The sequence below is a fragment of the Gouania willdenowi genome, chromosome 5, assembly GCF_900634775.1.
Source record: "Gouania willdenowi chromosome 5, fGouWil2.1, whole genome shotgun sequence".
NCBI classification, from domain to species: Eukaryota; Metazoa; Chordata; class Actinopteri; order Blenniiformes; family Gobiesocidae; genus Gouania; species Gouania willdenowi.
The window spans coordinates 19,096,366-19,115,254 of NC_041048.1; the positions used below are offsets into that span (position 1 = coordinate 19,096,366).

An 18,889-nucleotide genomic window follows, 5' to 3' on the forward strand; every position below is an offset into this window, starting at 1 on the left:
TCTGTGATTTGAACAGAAATGGGCGGGATCTGATGCGTGATTATGCGTTGTTTTGTTTCCGGGACGCATGTTTATCTATTTTCTTATTAATTTTTAGGTTTCTTCTCGCGTCCAGTGCCAATTTTCTTCTTAGCGCCCACCATGTTGGAAACAATGTGAGCAAATGCTACGCAGCGCGTTGACATCATATCCGGGAGATGTCCGTACATTTCAGCAACATCTCAGGCTTTGGTTATACTGTGCGAAGGCGCCACATGAAAAGCAGACGATGGGGGGTCATTTATTTATCACATGTGGTCCCCAGATAATACTTATCCCGTGTGAATGGGGCTCATGGACCTTCTCCCCGATCGCTCAGTTCAACCAGCTCTAGGAATGGTTCCTCCATTTTCATATAATGGAGGCCACTGTGCTCATTTGGACCTTCAAAATTACAGATGTTTTTCAGCATCCATCCTCAGATTTTTGCCTCACAGCAATCCTGTCTTAAAGTTCTAAAGACAATTCCTTTGACTTCATGCTTGTGTTTGCACTCTGACGTGCACTATCAACTGTGGGAGCTTACTGTATATAGACAGGCGTGTGCCTTTCCAAATCATGTCCAATCAACTGACGCTATCACAGGTGGAGTCCATTTAAGCTGTAGATACCTCTCTATGATGATCATTTAAGCTTCATGGCCTAGGCTGTAAATACTTATGTAAATATGATTTCTTTGGTTTTAATTTTTCATAAATTTGCAAAAAAAAAACCAAAAACCCCAACCTTTTTCACATTGTCAGTATGGGGTTATTTTGCGTAGAATTTTGAGGAAATTGATGGATTTAATATGATTCGGAATAAGGCTGTAACATAACAAAATGTGCAAAAAGTTGATTACTCCCTAGAGTGATCATCTAAAATGTACACTACACACAGAGAGGACAGAATGTAAAAATAGAAGAATGAAATGTGTTTAATACCTAGATTGTGTCCCATGAGGAAGATTAAAAATGACAGCTGACAGCTAATCATCATCAAAGACCTGGAAAACATATCAGATGGAGGTTATTTACATGCGTTCCAACCTTTGGTCACATGGAATGAACAGTAAAGATCTCACACCCTGCCATGAACCACCTCCACTGTCACTGTTCCTCTGATCACACAGATCCTACCAGTGGACTTTGTCCCTCTCTTTTATCAGGAAGTCTTCTTGGGTGTATCTTGTTGAGTAGCTGGATCGGATAATGACTTGAATTTGAACTCATCAAGAACAAGAAGGAGTAACAGCAGCATTAAACAGCAGAGAAATTAAGGTAAGAGCTTATTACAATGAACATTAATTCTGTACCGAGAACATCTTTGTTTCTAAATGTGAAGGCTCAGTGAGGAAAAGGACATCATTACAGACGGTGAGGACGAAGCACGATGTTATCATATCTCCTTAAATCATAACTGGGGTGGTATCACCTATCTTTCTTTTTTTAAAATGCTAAATTTAATGGCTATGTGGATTGGTAAATAGTGATTATTACTTCAAGGTGATTGTATCATCAAAGTCTCATTTATTGATGTACTGTTCGTTTATGTAAACTTTGAGTGTCTATGAAAGCACTATAGAAATACAATGTATTATTATTATTATTATTATTATTGATAAAATTAGATCTATATTTTTAAGCGGAAAATTGTGTCATGTATAAAACCTAGACCTTGCACCCGTTGGACACCCTGGGCAGGTGACATCTTATCACAAGGCGCATCACATTACGCGCACACACACACACACACACACACACACACACACACACACACACACACAGTTGATTGTCAGATGTTGTGTGTGTTGTTGTGTTATTCTGTAGGTGTGTTGGGTCAGTATGTTCAGAAGAAACAGTCCATATGAATTTGACACCAGCAGTTATTCAGGATCGATGCGGTCCAAGTGAGTATATCCCATGAGTCTCTGTTTATTGAGCAATAACTTCATCCTCAGCTGATCTGTTATCCACAAATTGATTGCTGATGTTGTTGTTTTCCATGACAGTGGATATTCCACCCTGGATGAGGTGTCATCACAGGCATCAGGTCTGTCAAGACCAAGTGCAAAGTCAATTTACTGTAAGTAAACCCTGCTAAGGTCTTTAATCAGTGTAAAGCAGAAAAAACTCAAGGTTTTTTTTGTTTTTTTTCACAGTGCAGAGGAAGGAGTACGTAACAACAGTGAACAAGATGATGGACAAGTTTCAGTACAGAGTGGAGGTAAGCTATCACACATTCATCATACAGCTGAGACTTACGTATAAAGGTGAATGTGATCCACGGTTGTTGCAGCACTTGTTCAGCTGTGAACTGGACGGCAAAGAGCTGATAAGTGTGCATGACTGTGTGGAGCGTCTGAAGCTGCTGGATCAGATGGGGCGTGTGTGGGCTCAGGAGATGATGCTGGAGGTGCGCGGTGACTACCTGCTGCTCACCGACATCCAAACCAAGGTAAAGAAAAACAACAACAGGAGTTGGAGTGGGACCCAAAAGCAGAGGAGACAGGAATAGGCAGGAAACGTCTTCAAAAAGCATGTTTTTGAAGAAAAACTAAAATTAAAATCCAAAATAAACTCCATGTTCAAGAGAACAGGGAAGTACAATAACAGGCGGGAAATAATTTTTGGGAAGTTTTAGTGGGACAGTTGAATAAACATCCTAAAATACAAACAAATGTGAAAATAAGCAGGAGAAACCCAATATGGGAGGCTGTCTGAGAAAAAGTCAATGTGGGAAAACAAGAAGGGCAAATAAAAGAAGAAGAACAAAGGGCTGAGAGTTTGGTCGAATCGTTCTTCAATTGCTGACTCAAGCAGAAAAGATATTTCATCTCTATAGCTTTTTCTTCTGCGCGTATCTCTCCTTCTCCAACAATAACTGCAGCCACCTGTGAGTAAAGCTGTTAAGGCCTGCCTGTCAACCGTGCAGAAAAAACGCACACAAACATTCACCACTATCAGCTTTGGAAAACCAGATTGAATTTGCTAAATAAATCTGTCTGCCCTCCATCTAATATTATGAACATTCTGACAGAGATGTGCATATTACACAATCATTAGAGGCAAAAGTGACAAATGAACTTCTTATGTTATTTTGCATGCTTGAAAGAAGCAATGAACTGTGTGCCCGGTTAGTGGATTAATGCAGGCACACAGAGCTTTTGGAAATCAGGCCCCGAGAATGCAGACAATGCAAACTTTAAATAGTGAGGAAGGGCAATCAGGGAGTTGGAATACATTTCTGAGAGAGCAAAGGGATTTATTCATACTTTCTGCACTTAAACACAGACAAAAATTGGTGGAGCAATATACAAGATGTAACTAGAGACACAAAGCCTGGAAGAAACTACAAAATAAACCACGGCCCAGTTGTTCAAAGGTAATCCGATCGGATTTTGGATAATGGATTGGTTTAAATCTTGAAAATGGGTTGATCAAAACCAAAAATGGATTCTGAGATCGGATTAGATCACGTAATCCAATCGTGGTTTTGATCTGGATAAAACCCTCAGTTTGGGTTGTTCACAACTTTTTAGTAGGATCGGGATAACTTTGATCAAAAAAACAGGATTATTCTGATCCCAGCAGTTGGGAGGATTCAGGGGGGATTTCAGGAACAAAATGCAATTTTAATTAAATTCAAACTGGTCAAATAATTAACATTCATAGTGTTGTAAATATACATTTATGTATTGATATTTTTTAACCTAGTTTTCAAACCATACAGTTGACATTTTATACTACTTTGCATCACAGACCAGTAATGTAGAAATAAAATAATCCACTCAATAGCTGTCAAAAATCAAACAAAAGAGTATTCAATTCTAATTCTAATTAAAAACTTAATATTCACAGACACATCCAAAAATCATTGTTCAAAAATAGTTTCTGACAATGGCATCCCTCACTGCATGACCAGTCACTCTCTCATTCTGAGAAAAAGTCGGAGGTATGTCTTCGTTTTCAGCTGGCTCAGCAGGTGTATCATTAACCTCATCACAGAGAGGGACATTCCGCTTTGTAGCAATATTGTGCAGGACAATACAAGCAACTATTATGTTGCACACACCTTGGGGTTCCACTCGCAAAACGCCTCTTCAGAACTCCATTTAGACGCTCAATGGCACACCTTGTTTTGGAATGAGCAGTGTTGAAGCGTGCCTGCTCAGGTGTGTTCGGTGCAAGAAAAGGGGTCATCAGCCATGGTAGGAGCGGATAGGCACTGTCCCCTAATATTATGCCATCTGGTCGGTTGGTCTGGAGCTTTCTGTATAGAGCGCTTTCCCTCAGGATACGTGCGTCGTGGACAGACCCAGGCCACTTCACAACACAGTTTGTGATGAGGAGGTCAGCATCACCCACAAGTTGTATGTTTATGCTGTGCCTTCCCTTCCTGTTGATGTACTCCCACTCTCTCTCATGGGGGGCTTGTATACACACATGAGTGCAATCAATAACCCCAATAGTATTGGGCATGTTCCCCAAGAGTAAGAACTTGCACTTGGTCTGGGAAATCTGGTCATCCCTTGGAAAACAAACAAACTGATTGAAAAGGCTGGCCAAAGTTACTGACACAGCTTTCACCACCTTACTCACAGTTGATTTGTCCACTCCTATACTGTCACCAACAACTTGGTAAAAAGACCCAGATGCATAGAAACGCAGAGCAATGAGGACCTGCTCTTCCACTGACATACTGTGACTCCTTCTGGTTCTGCGTTGAAGCTCTGGCCTGACAAGGTGAATACACTGACTATGTTCTTGACATTATTGGAGGGGAGCATTCACAAGCTGTACATGGGATTCAAGGTGTTGCAGGCGATGGTGAGCCCACAGCTGAAGGGAAAGGTGAATCAGATCCTACTGATGCAGCGGTAACGGTGATCCTTGATCTCAGTACAGTTACTGTGGAAGAAGTTGGAAAAGGTGGATCTGCACAAGTAGAGACACTTACCACTGCAACAGGAAATTAAAGAGGCTTAAAACATCCTTTGCCAAACAAAGATGATGATGATGCCTACAGGGCACTTCTTAAAAGAGAAACGGAACGAGCAGAGGTACAGATTCGCCTGGCAGAGGAACAAATTACTTTAACCAGACTGCAGCAAACCAAAGCCAAACTTGAGATTCGTCTTCTGAAAGCACATCTCCAAATGTCTGATCATTCCACAGAAGAAGAAGGCTGAATGTGTGTGTGCTTTCCTCATGTTTCACGATTGAATTTGAAATATGGAATGTGATATGGTCTGGCTGGTCAAAAGATATTGAAAATGGGATGTTTGTGTTTTCTGTGCTTTCTTTTTGTTTCTTCAAATGAATACACTTTGAGTTACTCCATGCTGGCTATTCTACTTGTTTGTTTTTACGCACCTAGTGGCCTTCAATGTGATATGCAGTCTAATTCAGAGCACACATTATCTGGATTTGGTGATCTTGAAAATTTGGATTTGGATCAGACTGATCCAATCCTACTTTGCTTTGAACAACTGGGATAAAACTGAGACGGATTACATGATCCTGGATAACAAAAAAGGGATTTCAGAATCCGGATAGTTTTTATCCAGATTACACCTTTTGAACAACTGGGCCCTGCAGGAGCTAAAATGACAGAATAAAACTACACAAAGAAAGGGCACCATCAGGGCTGGAATCCATCACCATCAACCAATATTTCTACAAACAGGAACTTATCTCACACTGCCAAAAGACAAGTAAACATAAACATGTTGGATGTCTCTTCTCAGGAGGAACTGGAGGTCATGGCTCTTAATGATGTTCAAGACATGATAGCTGTGCTAAACGTTGGAGGGTTCAACTCTCTGCTTACTGTGACAGTGAACTCCAGGAGGAAACGTACCACCACTGTCCTGATGTTCCAGTGCGAGGATGTCAGGGTGAGGCTAAGCTAGATGTGGTGATTTGATTACCTGAGAGCTGTGAGTGATGCTGAGTGCTTTGGATTGCAGGCTGATTATATTGAAAGAAATCTGTTACAAGCAATATCACGCAGGAGAAAGGAGTCTACCAACAGGTATGCTATAGTATCAGTCCCTCATGCTTTGTCTGTTTTTTTTTTTATTAAAGTAACTGTCACACATGTTAAGTTGAGGTTTTGTTTATTCAGACAAGGTTTTTCAGGACATTTTTATCTCCTGACATGTTTTGACTGTCAACTGTCAGTCTTCATCAGAGTCCTGCCGATCGCCTTTGACGGTTACTTTGAAGCTTCACGTGACTTCCATGTAATAGTTCTCGCAAGATTTATTTAGTCTTCTTTTTTACCAGTATGTTAAGTTGAGGTTTCTTATATTCAGACAAGGTTTTTCGCGGCATTTTTATCTCCTGACATGTTTCGACTGTCAACTGCCAGTCTTCATCAGAGGAGTCCTGCCGAACGACTTTGACGGTTACTTTGAAGCTTCACGTGACTTCCATGTAATAGTTCTAGCGAGATTTATTTAGTCTTCTTTTTCACCAGTATGTTAAGTTGAGGTTTCTTGTATTCAGACAAGGTTTTTCAGTAGATTTTTATCTCCTGACATGTTTCGACTGTCAACTGCCAGTCTTCATCAGAGGAGTTCTGCTGATTTCCTTTGATGGTTCCTTTGAAGTTTCACTTGACTTCCTTGTAATAGTTCTAGTGAGATTTATTGAGTCTCCTTTTTTAACCATTATATTAAGTTGAGATTTTGTTTATTCAGGTAAGGTTTTTCGGGACATTTTTAAAAATGTCTACTTAACTTTCACACATGTTTAAGGAGAAGGCTGTTACCATGATATATAAAAATAACACTGGGGGTTTGACTGTGTAGGAGAGCAACTCCATCTGTGAGTGAGGAGACAGAGGTGGACCCCGTAGAGCGATGGGCTGTTCCTGACTATGGTGAGGCTGCAGCACCACATTTCCACACAGCTGAGCACTTTTATCATGGCCCCAAATGGTTTTACTTTGTTCTTTTCTCCTTTTTTGGGGTTGATTATCTTAAAGTCAATGAACAGGAAATGGTTCTGCCTCAAGATGATGATGACAATGATGATGAGGAGGAGACCAGGATGTCACACCTCTCCATTAATGAAGAGGAACCTCCTCGGCTGTACACAGAGCAGGACAAGAACGTGGTGAGCGGAGTTTAAAAGACACAAAGATGGTGACGAATACGTACTGCCACTGTATTCTATCTTCAGCTGAGCCTTGTTGGGACGTGTACTGGCCCCAAATCTTGCACAATCTAATACAAGTGTAACAATACAACATAATTAAAATAAATCTGACTTAATTTCCCATAATCATACAGAAAGATGAGAAAAATGATTTGTCTCTCTAATGGTCTGCACAATCTCCATGTGACGCACAATGTGTAAAAACCTTGAGGTTCCGCAGAACATTTGGTCATCAATTACATTTCAACATTTAGTTTCAATGTTCATTTGAGCAATTTCTATTGATCAAACGAGACAAAATAAATATATAAATAAAGTGTTAATGTAGTATTTTAGATAGACCAGGATTATAAATGTTGATTTTTCACCATAATTGAGGCCTACATTTTAGGTATACGTAGTTTTATTGATTATATTTCTAAATTGATAATTGTTTGTCTACACAACACAAGGTACACAAAAAAAAGAAACACAAATCTAAATCAGCCACATCAACAGCTAAGATTTATATTAAGAGCTGTATGTGTGAGGTTCATGGAGTTTGCTTCCATCACAGGATACTTTGAATCATATTTTAAACGACATAGAAATCTTCATTGGGGAAATCGCAGCAGTCAATGCAAAGAATGCAAAAAAAAAGAAGAAAAAGAAGAAAGGAAAAGGTGAGTTAATTCAATATATATATATATATATATATATATATATATATATATATATTTTTTTTTTTTAAACATACACATTTCTATAAACTGTATTGTAATTAACATTCTATCTATTATTTTTTCACCCCATAGCATAAACTGTGACTTTTAAGTGTTTATCTATTTATATATTTTACTGGACAAGCAGAATCATTTGTACTATTTGACATTGTCCTGGAGTGTCATACAGGTTGGTGAGGAGAGTGAGGATTTGATGAAGAGACAAATGAAAAGGGAGGCGGAGGATGCATGCAGGGGTAGAGCAGAGCGCAGTCCAACAAAGTACAACATAAACTTTAAAATGTACAAACTGGAAATTCAACACGGTGAAAAATAACAAAGTCCATAAATAAATGTACTTATGGGAAAATCAACAGTAGATCTAAATTATAATATCATGAAAAAGTTCAATATTTTTTGTCACTCTTTTCAGAAAGTGAAACCCCTATACTGTATGATATATAGACTCATGACACATAGAAGGAAATATTTCAAGCCTTTATTTCTTGAAAGTCTGATGATTAAGGCTTACAGTCTCAGAAAATCGGAATATTACATAAGATGAATAGAAGTTGTTTTTCTTTCTGATAAGTATGTTCATTTCTATACACTCAATACTGGGTTGGGCCTCCCTTTTCATGAATTATTGCGTCCATGCAGCGTGGTATGGAGTTGATCAACCTGTGGCACTGCTCAGGTGTAATGGAAGCTCAGGTTGCTTTGATAGCAGCCGTCAGGTCATCTACATTGTTGGGTCTGGTGTCTCTCATCACCCACCTGACAGTTGCCCATAGATTCTTTATTGGCACATACTGTAAGTCAAACTCAAGGCCCGGGGGCCAAATTCAGCCCTCCAGACCATCCAATTCAGCCTGCAGGAGAAAATTAAAATGACAAAGAAAACATAATTATAATGCCATGGACTTTATTAAGTGTTTTATCATAGACACTCAAAGCACTTTACAGAATTAAGGCATTATTCTTTCACTCCGCACTTAGTGATGGTAAGCTACTATTGTAGCCACAGCTGCCCTGGGGCAGACTGACGGAAGCGAGACAGCCCTGGTGCATTATCGGCCCCTCCGACCACCACCAACACTCACTCACACACTACAATCATACTAGGCAATGTGGGTGAAGTGCCTTGCCCAAGGACACAATGACAGATACCACTGGAGTGACTGTCCCCCACTGTGGCACCAGGAATTCTCAGTGGTCTCCCATTTAACTACTAACCAGTAACATGGCCCAGACCTGCTTCGCAGAGACCTAACAAGATCGGGCAATGACAGGCTGGTGTGGCCACTCATGAATCATTGTGTAAATTATCAAATAATTCAGTTGTAAATTGTTGTTGAAAGATCTCAATTTTTTTTCCCAGAACCTTGCAATGTTTCTCAAATTATTTCACAAAATCTCCCCAAATCAAATAAAAAAAAAAAAAAAAAAAAAAAAAAAAAGGTAAAAAATTAATAAATCAAAGGATATTTAAGTATCTTTCACTTATGGCTTAGATATTGTTGGTGCCTCTATACTTTGTCAAATTTATAACTGGAAGTGCAAATTTGGGGACATTAATGTTGAAATTGTTAAAAAAAATAAATAAATACTTGCGGCCCACTTGTGATCAAACGGGTCCGTATTTGGCCCTTGAATGAAAATGAGTTTGACACCCCTGCTCTATGGGGTTCATGTCAGGCAAATAATCTTTAGTTATTTATGTTGAACAACACCCCTGTGACTCTGAGTACAGGAAGGAGTGGGCATAGAAAACAGATGGATGTTGTTATTGACGTTAGTAATTTGAGGTTGGAGAAAACGCTGCACTGCTACAAAATTTGGAAGTCAATTGGCTGTGACTGTGGCAGGTGAGTTAAAAAGGTTAACAAAATCATAGATGGTTGTTTGAAAAAAAAAAAAACAAAACTAATATATGTGATGAATTAATCTCTTAGAGGTTATTCTAATTGTCTGTTTTCAGCGTTGCAGGGCATGCCGCCAGAGCAGGTGTTTGCAGAGCATCTCCGTAAAATCAAATATGGGTTCAACCTTCTGGTTTGTTCTTTATTATTGTGCTCACACTAAAAAATGTGTTGTTCATGTTTTTTTTGAAGGTACAAAACTTCTTTTCAATGACAGGGCCTGCTTAATGGACACATCAGTAATCCCAGTGCCCCTGAAATTGTTCACTCTTTATTCTCTGCACTGGCCTTTGTAAGTAAACATTAAATCTGATGTATGAATTTATATATATATATATATTTTTTTTTTTTTTAAATCCAGAAGCAGCAATAAACACATCCCTTGTTACGTATATGACCTTGTTAGGTTATAATCAATTATCCGTCCAGGTTCATAAACATGTTAAGTGTTCTGTAGATGTTTAAGATATTCTCTAATCATCCTTTTCTGCTCATTAGGTGGTGTCTCACTGTGCCGTCACACTGCCACCGAGCATAGTCACACCGCGGCTGTCGCCTGAGACTGTCCGTCTGATGAGTGATGAGGCGACTGAAGGAGAGGATCAGCTCTGGCAGTCCCTGGGCGACGCCTGGAGCATCTCCAGGTCAATGAAAAATGAGCTAACATAAATAAAAATAAAAAAGTTCCACATTTATACATAGTAGCTATAAGGGTTGGGGTCAGTTACATTTTTCAATTACAATTCAATTATGATTACGTTAACTGGCATTTTTCTCAATTACAAATACATTTGATTTATCATTTTCCCCCTGAAAGTCAATTACAATTACGTTCCCAAATACTAAAGTTCCATTACGATTTTAATAACTTTTATTCATATAGGGCTCTATTCTCCCATGCGCGTAAGTCAGAAAGTGTGCTATTCTCCCCCTGTACTTAAGTCAGTCACTACGCGCCTTCATCCCAGTTACGCACTGTGGGTGTTCCCATTCAAATCTGCCTAATCGCGCATGCTCCGGTGTGCGTCAGTCCTTTTCCTCATACTCGCTTCTAACCCTGGAATAAGTGCAGCACCCCGATAAGGTGAAACATTATATTGCACTAGAAATATGGGCTTACTTACAATTGAAGCCACACGGACTTGTGCGTCACGCAGCAGCAGCTGTGATCGCTCAGCTGCTGCTGCGCGATTAATTTAAACTCTGACGGACGCAGACTTCTGTCCACGTTGGTCACAGTGACTCAACTATTTTCATTGTCCAACGTAAAACATGTCCAACAGTTTGATCCACTACAGAGTGAAACAAGCTGTCATATGCAGATGAGGATGGACCACAAACTGTTTCCACACATATATTAATGAGGCTCAGCTCAGGTCGCTTTAAACTATTTAAATTTAAAACTGCGTATTATGCAAGCCAATAGTTGTGTTTCACTGCAAACATCCCTCTGTATTAAAGCAGGACGCTCTGCGGCCGCGTTATTTCTTCATATCTACAGCGCATCTAACTTAGTCACGCTTTACAGCCATGATGATGATGATCAAGAAGAGAGATCTTAACTGTGACTTTGACAGAATGCGGCCGATCCTCAGTCACACTGCAGTAATCTGATCATTGATCTGATCAAATCAACCTGTTATATTGTTCATCAATGAAGGCGTTTCAAATTAAAAGTGAACTTTATCATTTTCACGGATTTCAATGACAAGTGTTGGGAAAACTCCAGGTTCTATGATTTCTAGACAGCCCAAAAAAATGACATCACCGCCTCCTTTCCTTCAGCCCGCCTTCATTCACACATACGCGCTTTTGGTCTACCTTACGTGCGGTGGGCGTGTCAGCAGCCTGGACCGGAGAATACGCGTGGAAGAGAAGCGCGTAACTACAGGCGCGCAAAAGAGCGCTTAAGTCCAGACGGGAGAATAGAGCCCATAGCTCTCACCCACTAACCCCTAACCCTTACCACATGCATGAGTGTGAAGATTCACCAACAGATTCACTTTATATGACGCATATTCTAATAATAATTAGCTACATATGTGTGAGCCATAAAACTGTTTTGCGTTTAATCAAATCATATCTGGCAATTACATTTTTATAAAATTTCCACGATGATTACAATTACAAAGTCAATTATCTGAACTCAATTACAATTCAAATACGATCACAACGGCAAAATATTTTTCAATTACAATTTTGATTATAATTACTCCATATCCGTAGTTAATTAATCAATTACGCTATCACAATTACATTTTTCATGTATAACTATGTTTTCAATTATCCATGTTCAATTATGATTATTTTTTACCTTCAGGAAGTCAATTACAATTACATCCTCAATTACTGCTTTCTGTTAGCATCTTTTATGATTGCGACCAAATCTGCCAAAGGTGCCTGAGCTTAAATAATATTTTTGCAGTGAAAAAGACAAATCTGCACACTTGATCAATGCAAGTAAAAAAAAATATATAATAATTTCCAAGCTTTCGGTCATCAGGGTAACAAAAAACAAAAGTAAAATGTGGGAAAGATTGAATAATTGTTAACTACATATGTGTAGAACTGTGCATAGAACTGTACTAAATTATTTTACAGAATTTTATAGAATTTCCATGCCAATTACAAAGTCAATTATCTGAACTCAATTATAATTTATTATGATTGTGACAACAACAGACTTTTTAAAATTACAATTACAATTATGGTTACACCATAATTGTAATTCATTATTAATTACGCGATTATAATTATAATTGACCCCAATGCTAGTCGCTATGCAACATTGCAGCATTTTCCCAACATATCCTCTAATAATAACAATAATAATAATAACAATAATAATAATAATAATAATATCCTCTAAGAAAATCCATGTTTTAGAAGACAGTTAAAGAAGTCAGATTCCTGTCTCTAAATTAGACTAAAGTAGGCCTACGTTCTTTTGTATCAAAATATTACTTTATCACAAGAATTCACATGTTTTTTTTTTCAAAGTCATTTGCATTTAAGTTTGGATTGATGCAGTAATCAGATATTTCTATTATCAGCACTCAGTGGCCAGAGGAAGATGAGGACATACAGACGTACGATCCACAGTTCTTTGACGGCTGGCAGCCTCCTGAGGTATCTGCTGCAGCTGAGTCCAGTGAAGCAGGGATTGGACAGGACAGTGAACAGTCTGCATCCCAACAGGTACTGTAAATCCTCCCATCAACCACCCAGTGTGGCCTCTGTGCTGCTCAGTAAAGAAAGAACTCATTTACTTCTCACTGCACAGAGAACTCCCAAGGGAACGCCACCGAGACAATCTCCAAGAAAGTCACGGTAAGATAGGATTCTAAATAACTCTATTGTAAAGTATTGAAACCAAAAGACTTTGATGTGAGATTCCTTTAAAACAACTGCGATTTCACAATTTGTGAATCCAATGTCGAAAGTAGTCTTCAGTGATAATATCCTGTAAAGATTTGTCTCAGCCCCTTCCAACTGTAGCTTTGGCACATGGGATAGCATTTAGACCTCTTAGATAGTATGACTTACTGTATTACCTCATAATTATGACATAAGATTTTTTTTTTAATATTCCTAGTTTCTTGGAGTTTTTTTTTACTGGCAGAAATGGGATTCCATAGTAAAGAGAGAAGTCATAATGGTTTTTATTGCATTTTTACTACGAGCCAATTTAGAAAATTCTGTTTTTTTTCTCCTGGCATTTTTTTTTAACATCATAATCTGCTGTTATTTGCTCTCTTTTCTTCACCCTGCTGTGTGTGTTTCTCTGCTGTTCATATCGGCTGTGTCAAACTCAAAGCTTTTCACTTAAAGTAAAAAAAAAATATATATATATACAATTTTACCTTAACTTAAACATTTAGTTTAGCTCAAGAAATCTCAGTCCCTTTAGAACACATGTGTCAAACTCAAGGCCCGGGGGCCAAATCCGGTCATTTGGAGCATCCAATTCGGACTGCAGGAGAAAGTAAAAATGTCAGAGAAAACATGAATCATTGTGTAAATAAAACTTATCAGTATTTACAGGGGCTCACAGTTTTCCTGGTACTTAATTATATTGTATGATTGCAGTCATTTTGAATGTTAAACTGATGAAAAAAACTCAAAATTTTTTCCAAAGTCCTTAAATTTCCCTCAAATTATGACATAATATTACTCTTAATTAAATAGAAATTGGTCACGAAATTGAGGACATTTAAAGTGAAGATCCTGTTGGGACTGATATGTGTCACTTATTGCTGGGATATGGTCAGTTTCTTACATATTTTGGTATTTTATGTATACGTAGAAGTGCAAACTAGGGCACAAAAATGTTGAAATAACTCAATTTCCCGCTACAAATCTGTGTCGCACTTGAGATAAAACTGCTCCGTATTTGGCCCCTGAACTAAAATGAGTTTGACACCCCTTCTTTAGAACATTTGAAACCCTGCAAACAATTGCATTAAATTCCTGCAAATTCCATTGTATTTTTTGAGAAAGTTGGTCACAAGCTTAAGAACCTCCTGGAGGAACCAAGATATCTGTGACCTGTTTTTTTTCTTCCTCATAGTCCAAATCTCAATGGATTCACACGCTGTCATCAATAATGTAGAAACTACATCTCAAATAAAAATAAAATCAGCATTTTTCTGTTCCGTCCCATGTGAGATAACTTGGTTGTATGAGTTTTGACACCAGCCAGTTTTGAATTTGATTTGCTTTTCAGCTCAGGTTTGTCCAGACCGCGCTCCATGTTGGTCAAATATGACTTCACTTCAAGAAACCAGCAGGAGCTGACGGTCATAAAAGGAGAATCAGTAGAGGTAGGTTTCAGAAGCAGCTCTAAGGGAAACACGTCTTCAACCACACATGTGGTTTGGGTTTAACCCTACAGGTGCTGGACATGTCCAAACAGTGGTGGAAAGTCAGGAATGGCAGAGGCCAGGAAGGCTTTGTGCCCAACAACGTCCTGGGAGATGCTGCCAATCCAGCTGATGAGGTAGACTAGATACTGTTACAGTGTGAAAGAAACATGAGAACTCTTTCACACATTCCCACATGCAACTCTTCTAACTTATGAATAACCATAATAATATAGATTGGCTTTTCAAAAGCTCAAATGGCTTTACATCAACCAGTCTTTATTCAACCAACAGTCTTACTGGTGGAGAGATGGTGCTTGTGTAGCCACAGCTGCCGTCCTACGTCTCTGTCAATTTGATTTCAACTAGAATCAACTTTAAACTTTATTTCCACCACAGCCTGGGACTGATACTTTTCTGCGTTGAGTTTGCATGTTCTAGCTAGGTTTGCGTGTCCCAAAGAGGGAGGTTGATGAGAGTCTGTGTATACATGGCTTTTAGGAAACAGAGGTTTCTACTGCTCTGACAAAGAAGTCCAAACCGACAGAGGTGAAGGCCTGGCTGGAAGATAAAGGATTCACTAAAATGTGAGTACAAGTACAGTTGATCTCGGTCCTTGTTCACCGAAGTAGCTGTACTACTTTATTGATTAAAGGTAGGGTAGGTAAGTTTGAAGGCGGAGCCCTCGGAGGATGCTAAATTCAAATTCATGCTATATTTTCAAAAATTACCTACCCTCCCTATGAGTATTTTAGTATTAGTTTTTAGGGTCAGAGACCCTTATTGTCAGGGGCAACATTAAAGCATCATCTTGGTGGACTTTTTTTGAAGTGTGAGTGGAGGCAGACAGAAAAGAGTAAAAAGTGACTAGAATTGGCCAAAAGCAGTCAAGAGTGGCCAAAAAATTGGCAAATAAAGTGGAACCAGCTGGTATGTACTAAAAAATGGTAGCTTAAATGGGCAAAATTTGGCAAACAATTGTGAAAAAGGGCAAAAATGTTGAACAAAAAGAGGCAAAATGTAGGGAAAAAGGAAGCAAGTGGTGTTTATTGGGCAAAAGTTAGCTTATTTGGATAAAAAGTGGCCAAAAATTTTTTTAAGAAAGGACAAAAGTTGGATAAAAATGTCAAAAAGAACTTGCAAAAATGGACTGAAATAAGGAAAAAAGTGGTATTTATTGGCAAAAAGAGCTAAAGTCTGAAGAAATTGACAGAATTTTTTTTAAAAAAGGGGCAAAAAATGGCAAAAGGAAATAGGTAGAAAGGGGTTCAAACAGTTCCCCCTTTTTAGGTTTTCTAAGGGAATACTAATTAAAATGGAGACATGTTGAGCATCACTGACTTAATAACAGCTTCTACGTGGTGTCACTGATACTGTAGTGGGCTTGTGTGGACAGAAAATGCTGCTTTTTTTTGTCATTTTTTTTTCACATCAACTTGTGATCTGACATTTAAGAATAGCCCCAATAATTATGTTCTCAACAAGTTTCACCTTTACTCTATTTACTGCTGAGTATGAAAAGCAGCCAGTAATACTCGCCCATATGTTTGAATAACAGACTAATTCTCCTCATGTGTAACAGCACTGTGCGCTGTCTGGGCGGGCTGAGCGGATCAATGCTCCTCGGGATGTCCAGAGAGGAGCTGAAGATGGTGTGTCCAGAGGAAGGAGGGAGAGTCTTCTTTCAGCTACAGACAGTGAAGTCTTCTCTGGTAGTGAGTGACTGATACCAACAGTACCTGTGCTGATGAGAAACCTCTTCCATCGATGAACAAATGTTGTGTGTTTTTACTGTAGGCTACCAGTTAAAGCTGCCAAGGAACCAGAAGGAGAGAAATGAGGATGAGCCAGCTACGGTCAGATGATGGATGATGAGTCGTGAAGGTTTTACAGATAGACTAGGAGACTATTAACAAAAAAAAAAAAAAAAAAAAAAAAATTGAAATTAGTCAAATTTCTGTAAACAACAAAATGCAAGCTTGATCATAAAAAAAAAAAACAATAAAAAAAATCATCATGCCTTTTGATTACACATGCAGAGTATAATATATGTGAAATAAGGGGCATTAATGCGTTCAATATTCAACAAGGATATCTAAAACGGTACAATTTTATTTTATTAAACATAGAACTAAAATTATAATGACAACATGTTATGCTTAAAAGCATCTTTACTTTCTAACAGATAGTAAACCGTTTAAAAGCAAAGGAAATCAGCAAAAACATCAACAGGGTACAGAACTGATATTGTTTTAAACAATCAAGTTGCCAAAACTAAATACAACATTAGTCAACTGGTCTGGATTTAGGACCCGCTATCTCAAACCGAGAAAAACTTTTCAAATTCTCTAAAAAAAACACTTGTTCAGTAAAGTTATTTTTTATTCTGTCTCAAAAAACTTTACTTTTAATTTTTCCAAATCTATAACTTTACTTCTCTGTTGTCAGCCTCAAAAACAAATAAAGAAAAACGTCGAGGGAAATAACGACCCGCTTTTGTGACCCAACCCACATGTTGAGCATTGAGTGATGTCCCATTCCAATCACATGACATAAACACAAGTATTTATTTAAATTTTATTTGAACTGTTAAACTATTTGCCTCACTATTCATGACACTTTTTTTTCCTGTTTTTCCGATATAAATGTTACATTGAAGATTATCCAGTAGCCTGTTTCTACATCACATATATCACATATTCATCTGAAATATTACACACTAGTTTTAAGGTGAAATAAAACGTATTGTTAGAAATGACAAAATGTTGATTCATATAAGTCGATTATTAGATTTACATTCAAAGCTTTGCCCTAAAAACTACATTTTTTGTGGGGAAATAAAGACTTTTGTATTTTCTATTAAACGAGTATTTCCTTTATTGAACAAATACTTAAATGTTAAATGTTTAGTTTTACGCTCTAATGTTTTTCTATTATCCCAGACAGGGTTGTCAACTGCCTGAAAAATAATGAAAGGACATCTATTTGGAGCGGGGTTAGGGTATTTTAAAAATGTTATTCATAAACATAGTCATTTCCTGTAGGCCTACTTTAATGAAAATAAGAAACTTTATTTCACCAGAGGAGTGCCATTCAGATGAAGAATCTAATTTTCAAGTGATTGATGCAATAACAATTGTGAAACTTAAGTATTTAATATTTAATTAAATACTCTATACCTATATATATATATATATATATAGTCTAAACTATTACCATAGTCTACACTAATTTTTCTGAATTTATGACAAAAACGGAAAACAACCTAAAGAAAAAGTGCAGTTTTTATACATTTCACATGAATTATTCCAAACTGTAATTAAAAAAATATTTATACATAAACTCATACTCTTGATATTAGTTAGTAGGCAAGTTTTCACCTGCTATTATTGATCATATTCTGCTATCTTCACCCTGCTGTGTGTGTTTCTCTGCTCGGTTTAGAATGCTGTTGCCATACGGCTCATGACCATAAATAATGACGTCATGTAATGTCCAACATCTTAACTTTGAAAAAGTGTTTGTCAGTATTTAACCTATCGTCATTATTAATGCCTTAATCTGCATGGCCGTATTATACAACCAGTAAGCCATTAAATAAGAGTTTTCCCTCAATAACCTCAGAATTATTACTTATTAGTAGTAAGTGAGGAAGTTGTTGTATATGAATTACAATCTCAACATGCTAGGGTCAGGGTTAATGTTGTCCCTAACCTTAACCCTGTTTAAACTGCAATACTGCCATTAAATGTATAATAAGGCATTAATAAAAATAAGGCATTAATAAGTACCTAATAATTAATTTATTAATTAATATGTAATATGTATCTTCATAAGCAACTAATAAATGGTTAATAGGTGTTCCCTAAAGTGTTACCAAAAATCCACTCATTATTCTACTACTTACCTATTTAGATTTTTACAGAAATATGGAACAAAGTGTACTTTATCAATTCACTGGGACACAAACTTTAGTGTTCAAATACAAAACAAATCCATTTTAGGGTCAAAGTATGAGCAGAGGGAACTTGTACCAAAAAAGTTGAGGAAGCTTCATATGTGAAATACTTTAATTGAATTCCCGCTCTAAAAATAACACATTTTCGTAACATTCTAAAATGTTAGTTGTTATTTTAGCTCCAAATAGGAAGTTTTACAGAGAACCAGAAATTGTAGAATGCTTTTTTCCCTCTGGTTCTCAGGAGGATATTTGATATTGT

The 18,889-nt window shown here is 37.6% G+C and overlaps 1 protein-coding gene across 1 annotated transcript; it reads left to right on the plus strand.

Moving 5' to 3' along the window:
• Positions 1-1,138: 1,138 nt before the first annotated feature.
• eps8l3a (EPS8 signaling adaptor L3a) lies at positions 1,139-16,668 on the plus strand. Its single transcript, XM_028446844.1, has 20 exons — positions 1,139-1,298; positions 1,848-1,927; positions 2,030-2,103; positions 2,180-2,244; positions 2,317-2,475; positions 5,768-5,917; positions 5,990-6,054; positions 6,836-6,906; positions 7,012-7,142; positions 7,741-7,846; positions 9,867-9,940; positions 10,025-10,099; positions 10,306-10,451; positions 12,861-13,005; positions 13,091-13,137; positions 14,534-14,630; positions 14,702-14,806; positions 15,171-15,256; positions 16,252-16,384; positions 16,467-16,668. Exons 2-20 carry the CDS (start codon positions 1,863-1,865, stop codon positions 16,476-16,478), a joined length of 1,806 nt encoding a protein of 601 aa, XP_028302645.1. The 5' UTR covers positions 1,139-1,298; positions 1,848-1,862; the 3' UTR covers positions 16,479-16,668.
• The last annotated feature ends 2,221 nt before the right edge of the window (positions 16,669-18,889 follow it).

Coding starts and splice junctions, on each gene's coding strand:
- eps8l3a (XM_028446844.1), top strand. CDS start 1,863: ATGTTCAGAAGAAACAGTCCATATGAATTTGACACCAGCAGTTATTCA. Junction 1,928..2,029: donor TCAGGATCGATGCGGTCCAA/GTGAGTATATCC, acceptor TTTCCATGACAG/TGGATATTCCACCCTGGATG. Junction 13,006..13,090: donor AACAGTCTGCATCCCAACAG/GTACTGTAAATC, acceptor CTCACTGCACAG/AGAACTCCCAAGGGAACGCC.